The sequence below is a fragment of the Aethalodelphis obliquidens genome, unplaced genomic scaffold (assembly GCF_003676395.1).
Source record: "Aethalodelphis obliquidens isolate GAN/ISIS:26980383/991018 unplaced genomic scaffold, ASM367639v1 scaffold52, whole genome shotgun sequence".
NCBI classification, from domain to species: Eukaryota; Metazoa; Chordata; class Mammalia; order Artiodactyla; family Delphinidae; genus Aethalodelphis; species Aethalodelphis obliquidens.
In genome coordinates, this window is record NW_020837996.1 from 5140031 (window position 1) to 5154563 (window position 14533).

At 45.7% G+C, this 14533-nt stretch overlaps 1 protein-coding gene across 2 annotated transcripts in view; it reads right to left on the bottom strand.

The window, feature by feature from the left end:
* DOCK2 (dedicator of cytokinesis 2) overlaps positions 1-14533 on the bottom strand; it is a 407498-nt gene that overhangs the window by 64750 nt on the left and 328215 nt on the right. For both annotated transcript variants that reach the window (XM_027084336.1, XM_027084335.1), the window contains exons 31-32: positions 7122-7222; positions 6971-7029 (exon numbers count right to left, since the gene is read on the bottom strand). In XM_027084336.1, coding sequence (XP_026940137.1) covers positions 6971-7029; positions 7122-7222 — 160 coding nt within the window. The remainder of the gene's footprint in view (positions 1-6970; positions 7030-7121; positions 7223-14533) is intronic.

Consider the following 14533-nt stretch of genomic DNA (forward strand, 5'->3'; position numbering starts at 1 on the left):
TTCATGGAACTTCTCAGTCCCGTCAGTTTGTTTGTTCACCTCTAGAGTAAAGCGCTGGCATGGGAAGAAGGTCGGATTAGACGTATCTTATCTCCCATGGCTGACATTCACCACCCTCTAAACCCTTCTCTATCCGATCGAAACATGTTCTTATCTGTTCTCAAAGATGTCTGAAAAGCCCCAGTCTGATTATGTTGGTCCACAGCTTACAGTCCTTACATGGGTCCCACTGCTCCGCAGGCCCATTTGGCCCGATGCTCCGTCTCCACACCCCAGCCTCCCTCCACTGGCTTGCCTCCTGTTCCTCCGGTTCGCCCTGCTTCCCCCTCCTCAGGCCTGCACACTGCCCCCTTCTGCCCACCATGCTCTTCCCTCCCTCTCCCTGGCCCCGTCACCGCCCTGAATCCTATCACCACCGCCTCCACAAGTAAATCTTACTCGTTCTCTATCCAGTATGGAAGCTACTTGGCTACATGTGTCTTTGAGCACTTGAAATAAGGCTACTCCGAGCTGAGATGTGCTGTAAGTGTAAAAAACCCCACTAGATTTCAAAGAAAGAGTTCTGGAAAACAAACCAAAAAGAGGTAACATATCTCAGTAATGTTTTATATTGGTTACATGTTGAAATGATAACACTTTGGAATATGGGGTTCAATAAAACATATTGTTAACACGAATTTCACTGCTTTTTAAATACTTAAAAAATAAATTTGGACACTAGAGAATTTGAATTTAGACAGGTGGCTCACATGCTAGTTCCTTAGGACAGCACTGCTTTGGAGCTCAGGGCTCCCCCCGTTCCTCATCAAGGCCCCCTCAGCTCACTCACTAGGCAGGAGTTCTTTACACACTCTCTGGACGCCCCCAGCTTCTGCTCTACAGCTATGTCCCCTTGCAACCATAATTAAACAGCTCCGCAATTAGTTTGTTACTATTCAGTGCAAAGTCCCTGAGGCTGGGGGCTATGTCTCTAACTACAACTGTTTTCAGTTGTAGCCTCAGCTACAGGCATAGTGCCTGGCACTTACAGGGTACTTGTCTTCATTTCCTGTTGCTGCTATTATAAATCACCACAGACGGTGGCTTAATGCAGCACAGATTAATCTTATGCTTCTGGAGGTCAGAGGTCTGAAATGGGTTTCGCTGGGCTAAAGTCAAGTGTGAGAAGGGCTGAGTTCTTTCTGGAGGGTCTAAGGAGGAAATTCTTTCCTTCCCTTCTCCAGCTTCTGGAGGTCGCCCACATTCCTTGGTTCATGGCCCCTTCCTCCATCTTCAAGCCAATGGTGTTGCTTTTTCTAATCTTTCTCTGACTCCCCTGCCTCCTTTCCTCACTTATAAGGACACTGTAATTGCACTGGGTCCATGTGGATACTCCAGGATACTCTTACTATCTTCAAGATCCTTAATTACACCTAAAAAGTCTATTTTGCCATGTAAGGTCACTTATACACAGGTTCTGGGGGTTAGGACTTGGACATTTTTGGGGAGCTATTATTCTGCCTATCACAGTGCTCAATATTTGTTGTTAAATGAATCAATGAATGGGTGGATGGACGGATGCCTTTCTAATCCCATTTCCTATTTCTTCCCAGCAGCTTCTGCCCAACTCTAAGAAGTCATGCTTGCTTAGGCTGGTTGCTCTCCTGGAATAGTTGCCCCTCCCCCGTTCCCCTCTGTTTCAGTTCTGACCACCCTGGGGTCGAACTCAAGAGCCATTTACTCAAAAGAGCCATCCTCCTGTTTGCCTGAACTCCTGAGTCTCCACCACACATTTCACATTAAAGAACACGCTCTTACTTTGTTCTTTACACTCTTAGTTTGTTCTACTCTCAGAGCCGGATGGTAGGCTCTTCCAGGCAGGGCAGGGACTGTGCCTTATACTTTCCCAACTCTCCCGCCCTTCCCTGGAGCTTAGCACCAAGCTGGGCACCCCACAGATGCTTAAAAAGTAATGGTGCAGTTGCTCTCACAGCTCTGCCGGGAGTGACCTCCCCACGTGTGAGGCCATGATGCCAGCCGCTGGAATTTGTCTTTCTTTCCCATGAAGACTGTTAACACAGCAGACCGGCATTAACCCAAGTGAATGTGGGATGGTTAAGTACAGTTATTTTGGCAAAACGTGCATTGCTTCACTCTAAGCAGAAATCAAATGTTATGATGCTACGTTATCAGGAAGAGTGCATTAGATTTGGCATCATCCCAGGATTCCAAGACTCAAATGGCATTAACCCTTTAGTGGCTGGGTCCTAGTACCAACATATGGTCCTTCTCTCCATAAAGACCTCCCTGCATGTACCCTCTCTCACAAAAGCACGCACACACACACACACACAGATGTCTAGACTTTTCCCTGAATAATCTTCCAGCCTGGGATTATCTTTGCAATTAGCTATCTTATAATCACAGGGTTGCTCAAATCTCTCCTGATGAGAAAAAGATGATGATACTGATGATCATGGTGACGATGCCCTGACTGCACTGGGCATTAAAACAAAAGTTTAAAACTTCACACGCATCATGATTTACTCATTATCAGCAGTCTTTGAAAAACGCAGTTGGCTATTTCATACTCTTGGAAAGTAATCTGCATATTCTGAAACAAACTATTAGTAAGAACATTGGACTTGAGGTCAAGAGTCTGGCTCTTTTGCCTCAGCTGAGTCACTGATTTGTTGTTGAACTTGGGAATGTCCTTGTGCCTCTCTGGGCCTCAGTGACCTCACCTGTAAAATCAGGGCATTGAATCAGATGACGTATGTATCAGATGGGGATGTAGCAGAAATCTGATCGCCATGGCTAAACTGAATAAGTTCTGTTTTAGTTTTCTTCCTTAACAAGAAGCCAGAGATGGTCAGCCCAGAGCTGCTCCTCCATCCTTAGGGTGTGACTCTTGTCTTCATGGCTTCAAGGTGGCTACCACACCTCCAGGCATCTTATTGTTTCCCAGAAAGGAAGAGGGGGAAAGACTATGGGCAAAAAATGTGTTGTGCTCATTGAATTTGTCCCCCTTCCTTTTACTTTAATTGGGAAAAAAATGTTTTCCTGAAGCCCCAGGAAGTTTATTTCTTCTGATTCTCATTGGCTAGAGCGGGGTCACATGGCCATCACCTGTTATAAGTCATTGTTAACTGAGCAAATTGTGATCACGAAAAAAAAAAATCAGGGATCACTTAGCCAGGAAGAAGGATGGAATGGCTATTGTGTGGGCACTCAGCCTCGTCTGCCACAGATAGCTTCTAAGTTTCACTCTGTCTTGGATATTCCACAAATTGCACTTTAAAACCCATCATTACCCAAGGCAGTGTTCTCACTACACTGGGCCCTCATGTATACAGTGCTTAGTCCTGGTTTGGATTAGCAGATTAACCTCATTAGCACGTTAGAGAAAGTGTGCTAATGACATCATCTGGCAGAACGCGGAGTAGGGTGGGGATGGGGAACCATCCATTCACTCTGCCTCCCCTTATCCCTGAAGGAGATAGGCAAAGAGAAGGCAGCCATGTAACTAATTAGCAGCAGGAAAACCCCTTCAGGCTGATATACCTTCCTCTTCCTTGGAGCCTCCGCCATCCTTGCCAGCAGCATCCTTTACTTTTTGTTTTCTGCTGTGGACATCTGTGCCTTTGTTTGACCTCTCATAACTCCATGAACGTTTTCCTTTGGGAAATTCTGCCTCCCTTGATGGATGTAGGCTTGGTGGGGGCACGGATGGAGAGGTCATCCAAGGAAGGCCAATAGAATGGTGTCCCCTGGAGACTGGACCTTTAGCAGAGTGATGCTGGGATGGAACATTCTGAAGGCAATGTCACACCACCTGTCGTGGATCCTTGAGTGTCTCTGGCCCTACCCTTCGTAGCCCATTTCCCCTCCCCCTTCCCATAAGTACCTTCCCTGATTAAGGCGGCCACAGTCAGCATCTCTTTCTTGCAACCCCCAAACCCTAACAAGTATATCTTTTAATTACATTAATTCATCCTACAGGTACTTGAATACATCAAGAAGTTTGTGATGCTTCTGGACAAACACTCGTGCCAGGGTACTTGTCCTGAATCTAACTCTAATCCACTCCAGGATCTCGTACACACCTCTTTGTCTCCCTGTGCCTTAGTTTCCTCATTGGTAAAATGGTGGGTTGGACCAGACCTGTAGCTTCAAACTATTCTCTGAAGTACTTCAGGATTTCTCCCCAGCAAATCCACAGGGGTCTACATGGGAGCTCAGGAGAGGCCCATTATAATGGGCTCTGGGCCCCCCACTCGACTTCAATTAGAATAGCTTGGCTTTCATCCAATTTCTGTGATGAGCAGGATATTTTTTTTTATTGGTCCTCAGCTAAAAATAAACGTTTGAAAAATGCTGGACAATATGATCTCTAAAGGGCCCTTCCAGTTCTGATGTTCTGTGATTCTAAGCAGGTGGAATATTTGGTAACATCTTTTCATTCATCAGCATAATTGGGAACACAGGAACGCCTGCCAAAACATAATCTATATCTAAATAAAAGCTTCTGTGTGCAAAACAACGGCAATGAAGGACATTCAGAAAAGAGCAGGCTGTGTGGAAGAACTAGAAACAAACAAAGCACAGATCCCTGCTTTGCAATTCTGGCAACGCTTGATATGTAGATCTGGGAAAGGAAGCCCACCACGGCTTTACCTCCTCTTTGCTGTTGTAAAGCAAAGAATGCAAGCTCATATGCAAACCGAATCTGGGCCCCATGTTTCACTGGACACATTCAGTGTTTTAAAAACTTTCAATTAGTTATCACCAATATTCATAAATTGGAAAATGCATTTAAAAATTATGTTTCCTGGCTTCTTTTGAAAAAACGGAAGATGTGACAGTGTCGGCCTTGCATTGTAAAAGGACGGCGGTCAACCAGAGCAGGACACCAACTGCCCCTTTTAGCTGGGGCACATCTGCCTCACTCTGCTGCAGGCCACCTACTCCTTCCTATAATCCTGACCCCTGAGGCCAGATGCTGGCTACCAGGTAGGCCTTCACTGGCACTATGCTTTTTTGTTTTTCCCTATTGCAGGGTAATGGTGAATGAAACATAAAGTATTTCTTACATCCCTGTCATTATCCAAAGTGGGAAAACAAAAGATAGAGTGAGAAAGGTATGCTGTTCTAGAAAAACAGGGCAGAGATGGTATTTATTTATGATAGTGGCTTACAAATGGGGGTAATTCTGTATACACACATGCACGTGCACACACACACACAGACACACACACACACACACATGACATCTGGCAATGTCTAGAGACTTTTTTGGGTTAACCCAACTAAGGAGGATCTGGTGGGTAGGCATCTGGTGGCTAGAGGTCAGGGATGCTACTACGTATCCTACAATACATAGGGCAGCCACCACAACAAAGAATTGTCCAACCCCAAATGTTGACAGTACCCTGCTTTATGGATTTCTGTGGGTTTAACATACATCAGCCCCTTCACTCTTTGACATTACCTGCCTGGGCCCTGCCCGGGCCCTGCCCTTCAGGCCTTAGTGACACAGGCCTGGCTTTGATGACTACTGAGCTAGAACAGGAAAATGAGGCTCCCTCCTGATGGCAAGAGGGTGAAAATAATGATAAAAACTCTGACATGGGTGTGGCCTCCATGGCCTCACTCTCCCAGTATTTGCTCTCATGATCCTCGTAAGCACCCTGGGAGAAGATGCTGTTTCCCCAGGTTAGGCCCAGTGTCACTCAGTCCCCTGGCTTTGGGGCCCCAGGCAGAGATGTAGAGTCTGTTCTGGGCCTGGTTCCCCAGCTCTCACTTTGATTTTGTGAGCCAGTTCACAACCCTCCTGTTACCAGTATGTGCTCTTGGCCTGAGTTGAGTTGCTGCCAGCAAACACAAAACCCAGGCTGATATCCACTGTGCTTTCCCCACAACGAACGGGCCTTGCTGGAAAGGGTGAGGAACGGCTGTCCAGGAAATCAGATGGGAACTGAAAGACACTAAGATGTCTGGGGAGGCAAGAAGCAAAGTCAGGGGAGGTGATACAGGCTGAATTTAAGAGATGGGCACAGCACTGCAAGTGCTTGACTGAAGAGGGCCCACATCCAGGCCCAGGGCAGAGCAATTCGGCAGCAGAGAGTCAAGGAGGGTGCACAAAAATCGGAGGTGAAAATGGTTCATTACTTTTTACTATTTATTCATCCATCCATCTACCCATTCATCCCTTCCGCACCTATTTATGGAGCAGGATTCAGGCCTTGGGCGAGGTATGTGGCCCCCAGCCTCGTGGAATCAAAACCAAGCTCTGGGCTTTGCCACTGTTTCATCGCAAGCAAGTTGCTTCCCTCTCTGAGTTTCCTGATCAGTAAAAGGAGCAGGTAATGTCTCCACCTTGCAGGAGGTGATGTGAAGACTAGATAAAGATCTCCTTAGCCCTGCTCTGACTCAGACCCTCCCTAAATGCCTGGCGGACTCCATCTCCCCTTCTTTCCTCCCACAGATGCCACTCAGCTCACACAGGATTCCTGCAGCTCACTGAAGCAGGGACAGCTTCTGGGGTCACGTTTCAGCTCAAACATACCGCAAAAGACCTTCGTCTTCCATGGAAACAATTCTCCCCCATGCGGTTGGAGGGTCTTTTGCAGATCACTACATCACATAGGAAGCGGGATGCAGAACGGCCACCAGTCATCAGAAAGCACACGTGTGACGTGTACTCCCACAGCAGTCGTGCTCTTTCTCCTTCTTGTAAAATCCAGTTTGAGTTCTTAACCCCTCAGGGGCACCAAGGAGAAGCAGATCCACAGCTGTTTTGGGGGGTGGGATTTGGGGGATGGGCACCCTCTCTCATCAGGCACTTATTAAGGACCCGGGGCGCGTACAGCGATAGACTATTATTTCAAGCTCCCACTGCTGAAGCCCCCATGGCCCTCTAACGGATGGTCTTCAAGAAGGAGCCTGGCCTGTGCAGATGGTGTCTGTCTGGTTGTGTGTGCCTACTCACCAAGTTTGTACCACATATCACGGATGGAGAAGCCAATTAGCCGTCTCATGTCCCCGTACCTAGGAGGAACAAAAAACGTCTGCTTCAGTCACCACCTCAGAGATTCTCATGAACCCCTACCCCCCTTTCAAGAGATCCAAATGCAACCTACTTATTCAGGATTTTGTTGTATTTGGCGTGGGAGAACTGCTCCAGCTGCAGAGAATCCTGAGTGATAAAAGCCACCGCCAGATGAAAATAGTTGTTCCACAGCTGTAAATGAAAGAGTGGAGAACAGTCACGGAGAGGGTCGGAAGTGGGAAAGCATATTAAACGCTGGGTAACGTGAATAATTTATGAAGATGGCAGAAGACCGAGGCAGAACCAGTTTAATTCTGTGCGCTGCAATTTTCTAACTGGCACTGACTCTGAAATTAACATCCCGGCCAGAGCGAGGATAACTGATGGATTTCTCTAGGTGCCGACCACATCCTCTCTCTGACAAATCTCTGGATTTGGGCAAGGAGGAAGACTTTAGGGCTGCTTTTTCATTGTTGTTGTTTTGCTTCATTTTGTTTTTTTGAAAGACAAGTCGCCCCAGCTGGGTGCCCTGGTGAGCTGGTTCTCTGCCCTAGAAGTAGAGGGTGATGAGGGATTAAGTATTTCAGAGCCTCTCAGCCTCTACGGAAGTCCTCCCTAATTCACCCGACAGCTCAGAGGACCAGCCTGCAACCTATTCCAGCTTAGAATATTTTGCCTTTTCCTTCTCTTTAGTTCAATGGTTCTGAAGTGTGGCTCTGCTCAGCAGTACCAGCAGCACGTGGGAGCTCATTAGAAATGCAAATGCTCTGGACCCACCCCTGACCTACTGAATCGGACCCCAGAAATCCGTGTGTTCACAAGTACTCTGGGTGATTGCAATGCTAATTTGAGTTCAAAAACCACTGAGGGCCAAGTTTACAGGTAAGCTTGTCATAACCATCACATTTACATGATCTCTTGGTGCTAAATGAAGAGACTAATACTAGAACCCACTCCACGGCTCATGGTGAAAGAGATCAGGTCAAGTGTGCAGCGCAGGGCAAGGGCTCCAAAGATTAGCAGCAGTGACAGTGATATTGACACAGGCTACAGAACCGAGATGGAGACCCAAACCAAGGTATTGTTGAGCCTCAGTGAACCCATCTGCAAAAGGGGTACCTGTGTATCCACTGCAGAGGGTTATGGTAAAGATGATGTGTTTAAAGGGCATGAATCTCAGTAAGAGCTCCAAAGCACTGGTTTGCCCTATTATTCTTTTCATTATTCTAGTGACTCCTTTGGTACCAAAGCAAATAGTACAACCTGGTGCCTTCGGTGCTCAGGGGCAATTATTACGAGATGCCATGGCCCTGCAAGGAGCAGGTGGGGGGCGGCTTTGCTGGACAAAGCCCACACACTTCCAGCCTCCTCTAAACATTGACTAGCAAGGGGAGGGTTAACACCAGCTGGGGAAATCACCTGCCAGTGAGACCTTCATCCTTCACTCAAAGAGGTTCATCGGAAGTTTCAGATGGCCAAGACTAAATGAAAGGCAGCTCTACCCTTGATAAAGCCCCTACTGCTGCCCAGAGTATTACTTTCATTTGGGCTTGTGGTTCCAGTTTCAGAAAGGAGCAAAACAAGCCCTTCATTTTACCATGGGCCAGGCACTTTCCCACACATCCCTCCTTTCATCTCTCAAAACTTGGTAGCCATTATTAGGCCCATTTTACAGTTGAGGAGACTGAGGCTTAGAGGGCTTAAGTATTTTGCCTAAGGTCACACAGCTTGTTAAACATACAGCAGAGCTGCGATTTAAACCCAAGCCTTCTGATTGACGTTCAAGTCTCTTTCTACACGCTGTGATCAGTCTTTAGCTGAGGATGCATTAACACATATTTATTGAACATCTTCAATGGGCCAGGCATTGCCATCATGTGGGGATAGGGCAATGGTTATACAGACAGCAGTCCCTGCCCTTGTGCAGCTCATACTCTGTTGAGGAAATGAGCTTTCCTTCTTTTACTTGAAACTTTATCTCCCAGAGTCCAAAAAGACCAAGTCTCTCCAGGGGTGCAGTGAAGTGACCTCCTGGCTTGTGGCCCCCGTAAAGTCAACTCCGCACACAGAAGCCGGAAGGATCATATCGTATCACTCCCTTCCTCAAAGTCCTCCAAAAACTGCCCATCACCCTGAGAATCAGATCTCAGGCTCCTCTGTTTCCGTAATAACCTCGCTTATCCAAACACAGTAAAGGTCAGGGCGTCTCTCAGCCACTCTGACTGTCCTTCCTCCTGGAGTCTCTCAGCCACTCTGACTGTCCTTCCTCCTGACGTCCCCATGACTTGCAGGTTCTGAAAATGTACTGTTTTGGTCTGTGTAAGCCCAGAGCTCACACCTCCTCCCGTCTAAGACCAGGATATGAAACCACAAGCCAAGGAACGGGAAAACTTGGTCATAGGACATGGAATGGGTTATTTCTAGGGTGAAAAATTCCTGAATTTAGGGGATTTCATAAGAATAATTAGGTTACAACAGGAAATAGGTATGTGACAAAGTAAGTTGAACTGGTATCACTTTTGAGAATAATTCCAGAAATCCCCCTCTCCCAACCATGTTTGAGAATACCTAGACACTGTCAAATCTAATTAAGCTTCTTGCTAGCCTCTATTCTACCTGACTTGGTCCTTCAAAAATGTTTTCTGTCACACATTCCTGATTTTCTTTTTTAAAGTTGAGATATAATTCACATATCATAACATTAACTTTTTAAAGTATATCATTCAGTGGGTTTGAGTATACTCACAAGGTACTACTACCTAATTTTAGAACATTTTCATTGCCCCAAAAAGAAACCGTCCACCCATTAGCAGTCACTTCCATTCTTCCTTCCTCCTCAGCCCCTGGCAACCACAAAGCTGCTTCTGTCTCTGTGGATTTGACATTTCATAGAAATGGAATCAGAAAATATGTGACCTTTCCTTAGTGTCTGGCTCCTTTCACTACGCATGACCTTTTCAAGGTTCATCCACGTTGTCACAGGTGTCAGTCCTTCATTTCTGTTTATTGCTGAATACTATTCTGGGTATAAATATATACGGACGTACCACATTTTGTTTATCCCTGATGGACATTTGGTTTGTTTCCGCCTTTTGGCGATTATGGATAATGCTGCTATGAACATCTACATGTGAGTTTTTGTGTGGATGTGTGTTTTCAGTTCTCTTGGGTATATACTTAGGAGTGCACCTGATTTTCTTTTGACTTCTCTCCTTGAAGATCTTCGTGGACCATGAGACCACAGATCCAGTGCTGCTTCTTCTTAGTGGATCAGAAATGGTGCCCCTAGGTGTCTCACCCACAGCCCCTGCCCAGTTCTGCCCATGAGGCTCTGTGGGTCCAACTTTGGAACGGAGGGAAGGCCGTCATGGTCAGTGGCTCTGTGCAGTGCCTGAGAGCTGAGCAGTGGCCACAAATAGACACGGCTGGGCACTCATGATACTTCTTGCCTGAACCTTCCTTGACTCTTGCTCCTGAAGAATCAGAACCAAATGAACTAACCTGGCTTTTCAGGCAATTTCCAGTGTTATCTCCCTCAGCAAACTGCCTGGGGAGGGGGCAGGGGCTGATCTGCTCAGACTCACAGATAGAACACAAGCGTCTTGGCCTCCGTGGCTTTGCTCACAGTGGTTCTCACACCTGCAGCATCTAACTTCCATCCTTTCATCAAAGCCCAGTTCGAGACCCACTTCCTTCATGAGGCCTTCCCAGAAGGCAGAGCACATCAGGTCTGCTCAGCCCTTCCGGATTTGAGGAGCACTTAGTAGGTGCAACCACAGACGTGGGTCCATCATTCCGCACCTGACCTTGTGCTCCACTCACTTGACAGGATCCTCCAGTGGTTAAGAGCACATGCCTCACGTGTCTCACAGACTAGGGAATGGACACCAGTCTCTCTCTTACTAGCTGAGCCGTCTTTGGCTAGCTACTTGACCTTTCTGAGCCTCATTTTCCTTACTTGTAAAATGGAAAAAATAATGGTAACTACCATAAAGGATTGTTGTAAGTACTGGTCGTAGAGCATTTGTAAGCCCTGTCTTTTCCGATTGTGATTTCCACCAGTGCCAAGGGTTCTGGCTTCTACTTATTTGTATCCCTAATGCTAAATTCAGTACGATGGCTTGACTACAGTTGTGCTCCAGAAAATATTTATTTATTGATCACCATTTTGTTAGAGAGATTCTCCAGTTGTTTCAAAAGATCCCAGATTTTTCTTTCCTCCCTGGCCCAAGCTGCCTGGTGGCATTTTATTAACAGCCCAGCCTGCATGGCTCGGAGAAGCCACAGAATCTTTGGCAAAACACACAGGTTCCTTTTCCCCGGGGAAGAAGTAAGGTGATTTCTGATGGGGAATTTCATATTTTGAAATCGTAGGACAAAAGAAGGTTAAAGCTGGAATAAATTTAAGGGTCATCTGGTCCAAATCTATTACTTCGCAGATGTGAACAGTGAGATCCAGATAAATTAAACCACCACCCAGTCATACCGCTAGTGGGTGTAATGAGAATTCAGCTATTTTTAATTAACTCTCAAAAAATTATAAATGTAATATACACACAGTGAAAGAAATTAAATGATTGAAAAGATTAAATAATCAAAAGTTATTTTCCATCCTACCTTGGACCCTAGTCTAATTCCCCAGAAGAAAATGTTGCTAACAATTTCCTGGATATCCTTCCAAAAATTTTTGTGTATAAACAAACATATGTATAGACATCTTTTCTTAATAGTCTGCTATACTTCGCTTTTTTCTCTCATCAATATTTCTTGCAGATGTTTCCACATTAGCATATACAGATCTGCTTCATTCTCTTTTATTGCTGCATGGTCTTCTGCTCTAAGAATGTACTTTAATTGTAACCAATTTCCTATTTATAGACATTTAGCTTGACTCCAACTTTTTTCTTCTTTAGCATTGGTGCCGTAATCAACATCCTTGTTTATATATCTTTATGCATGAGAGACTGTTATGTAGTAGACATTCCTAGACGTGGAACTGCTAAGGCACAGGATCTATACAGATATTGTTATTGTTTGTGTTGTCTTTGTTGTTTGTTTTCATAGATACCGTCAGGTCACCTTCCAGAATTCCAATCCTGGAATTACAAGCTCCACTGTCATGGGCAAGTTACCCTACCTCTCTGAGACTTTAGATAGCGTCTAAAGGGGGTACTTATAAGGACAAAATGAGGAAATTGCTACCTAGTAAACTCCTACTCAGCCTTTTGATCTCAGTTCAAAAATCACTTCCAGGGGAAGCCTTCCAGCCCGCCTGGACTAAACTAGATCCATCCATTATTTGCCCTCATTACATACACCCTGTTCACAGGATTCGTGACATATTTTAAGCAGAACTAATTTATTTTCTGTCTCCTCTACCGGATGTAAGCATCATGCAAGCAAGAAACTCATCTTTTTATTCCCTGTTGTATATCCAGTGTCTAGGATCATGTCTAACCCCACATGTACTCAGGAAATATTTGTTGAATGAGTTCATTAATGAGCCCAGCATGCCGCATGTGTTCTTGTTAAATCCTCCCCAGAAACTATGCTATTGGTATTATGATTCTCCCCATTTTAGAGAACAGGGAACTGAGGCCCAGAGAGGTTGACTAACTTGCCCAAGGTCACACAGTTACAAAATGATGAAGCTGGCATTTGAATCCAAGTGCATCTGTCTCCAGAACTTGCATTCTTTAACCACTCTGCTCTTCTGTTAAAATTGCTCTTCTTCTTCTCTCTTGGTTCTTGTTAGCCTTTGTCGTTGGTTGAGTTTTCCACTGGTTCATCAGATATCTTTACAGCAGAGACATCAAGAATGTCTGATCCTATAAGTTTCTTTCTCAATGGCCTTGAATTATTATTTACCCCAAATTCTTATTTAAAAAAAAAAAAAAAGACCCAACACCCAGGGTTGCTGAAATGCAGTCAGCATACCCACCTCTGTGGTGCAGAGGCCCAGCTGCCATGGCCATTGTGAAGATGCCATTGATTCTGGGAGTAAAAGTTTCCAGCTACAGATTCAGGTTGGGAACATCAGTCCAGAGGTTGTCTAGGGTCCTCAAGCTGAAGCAGGCAGGGCCGCAGAAGCTGTCCCCAAGCACATGACCATCTTCCTGCCTGGTGGAGGCGTCCTGCCATGACCTCCCTGTGGGTAGTGCTGTGGGCCTCTTCAAGGCGCCAATGAGTGCTCCCTCTGTGTCTGTGCTCCCTCTCTCATGTATTTTGCCATCACTGGTTACACTTCCCATTATAAAGACCAAGCCTGCCCTCATTCCTCCACCAACGGCTGGGAATATTCTGGAAGCTTTTCATTTCACAGGGTCTCCAGTACAGGTTTAAAAATGATCCCAAGGTGGTCTGGTGCCCAGAAGCTGATCCAGAAATGCCTCAAGACTAAGGCTGGAATTACCAAAGGCAGAGCCAATTACAGCTTCCCAAGTAGAGAGAATGGTCTTAGTAGCAATCAGACAGCCACCTAAGATGGAAAAAAATTATTTGGAGCCAAAGAACACATCTGAAGTGCAACCACTGATTTCTGGACCAATCAGAGTTTCCAACATGGAGAGTCTAATTCTGCAGCCAATCATTGAAGAGCTCCCTGTCCCACGGCCAGCAAAAGCTAACAAGGGCAGACTGTTTCTGGAGCTACACAGAGCTGTCTCCTAGATCCGAAAGGCACCCTGTTCCTAAGAGACAGTGCAGAAGAGTGAAAAGAGCTTGGGTATTGCAGACAGGCCTGGGGTTGAATCCCAGAAGACCCACTTAATAGTTAGATGACCTTTAACAGGAAAGTCAACCACTTCTCTGAAGCTCAGTTTCTTCACCAGTAAAACGGGTATATCCCAACCTAATAGGGTCATGATTAAGGGTCAAAATGCCCTAAGTCGATGCCTAATAAAGCTTAGTCACCTTCTTCAAAAGCTTGGATGCTAGAAGATGGATTTATAGTCTGCTATTGAGACCCCAAGATCTTTGAAGGCAGGCCAGTGCTCTGTTTTGCTTCTGAGTTTCTCAAGGCATGTTGCAACAGCCTGGACTCATGAGAATTGCTCTGAAACAAAAATTCTCACTGAGTTAAACTCGAAATCCTCTCTTGGTCTTCCCTGACCATGCAAACAGATGTGAATCTCAAGGCCCAGCATCTTGAATAGGGCCTGGGAATGCAAACTTTTTTAGCCCCAAGCAGGAAGCATCATTTTTCTAATTCCCAGGTCTTGTCACCTACAGGACGGCACCCACAGAGCTCCTTGCTTTTTGCCCTTTGAATCATAAAACCACAGTTCTGGAAAAGATATTAGGGCGAATCTCATTGTACTTGCCCCTCCTCTGGGCAGCAGCTGGCAAGGGCAGCCGCGCTTAGTGGTGGATGCTGTTCCTGCTGATATTAAATGCATAATTAATGAAACGGTAAGAAGAAAACAAGGTGTGTTCCAGGCAGGGTACAGAGAACAAATCCATTCTCACACAAGTGAGGAGAAGGTAGGAGAACAAAGATAGGTT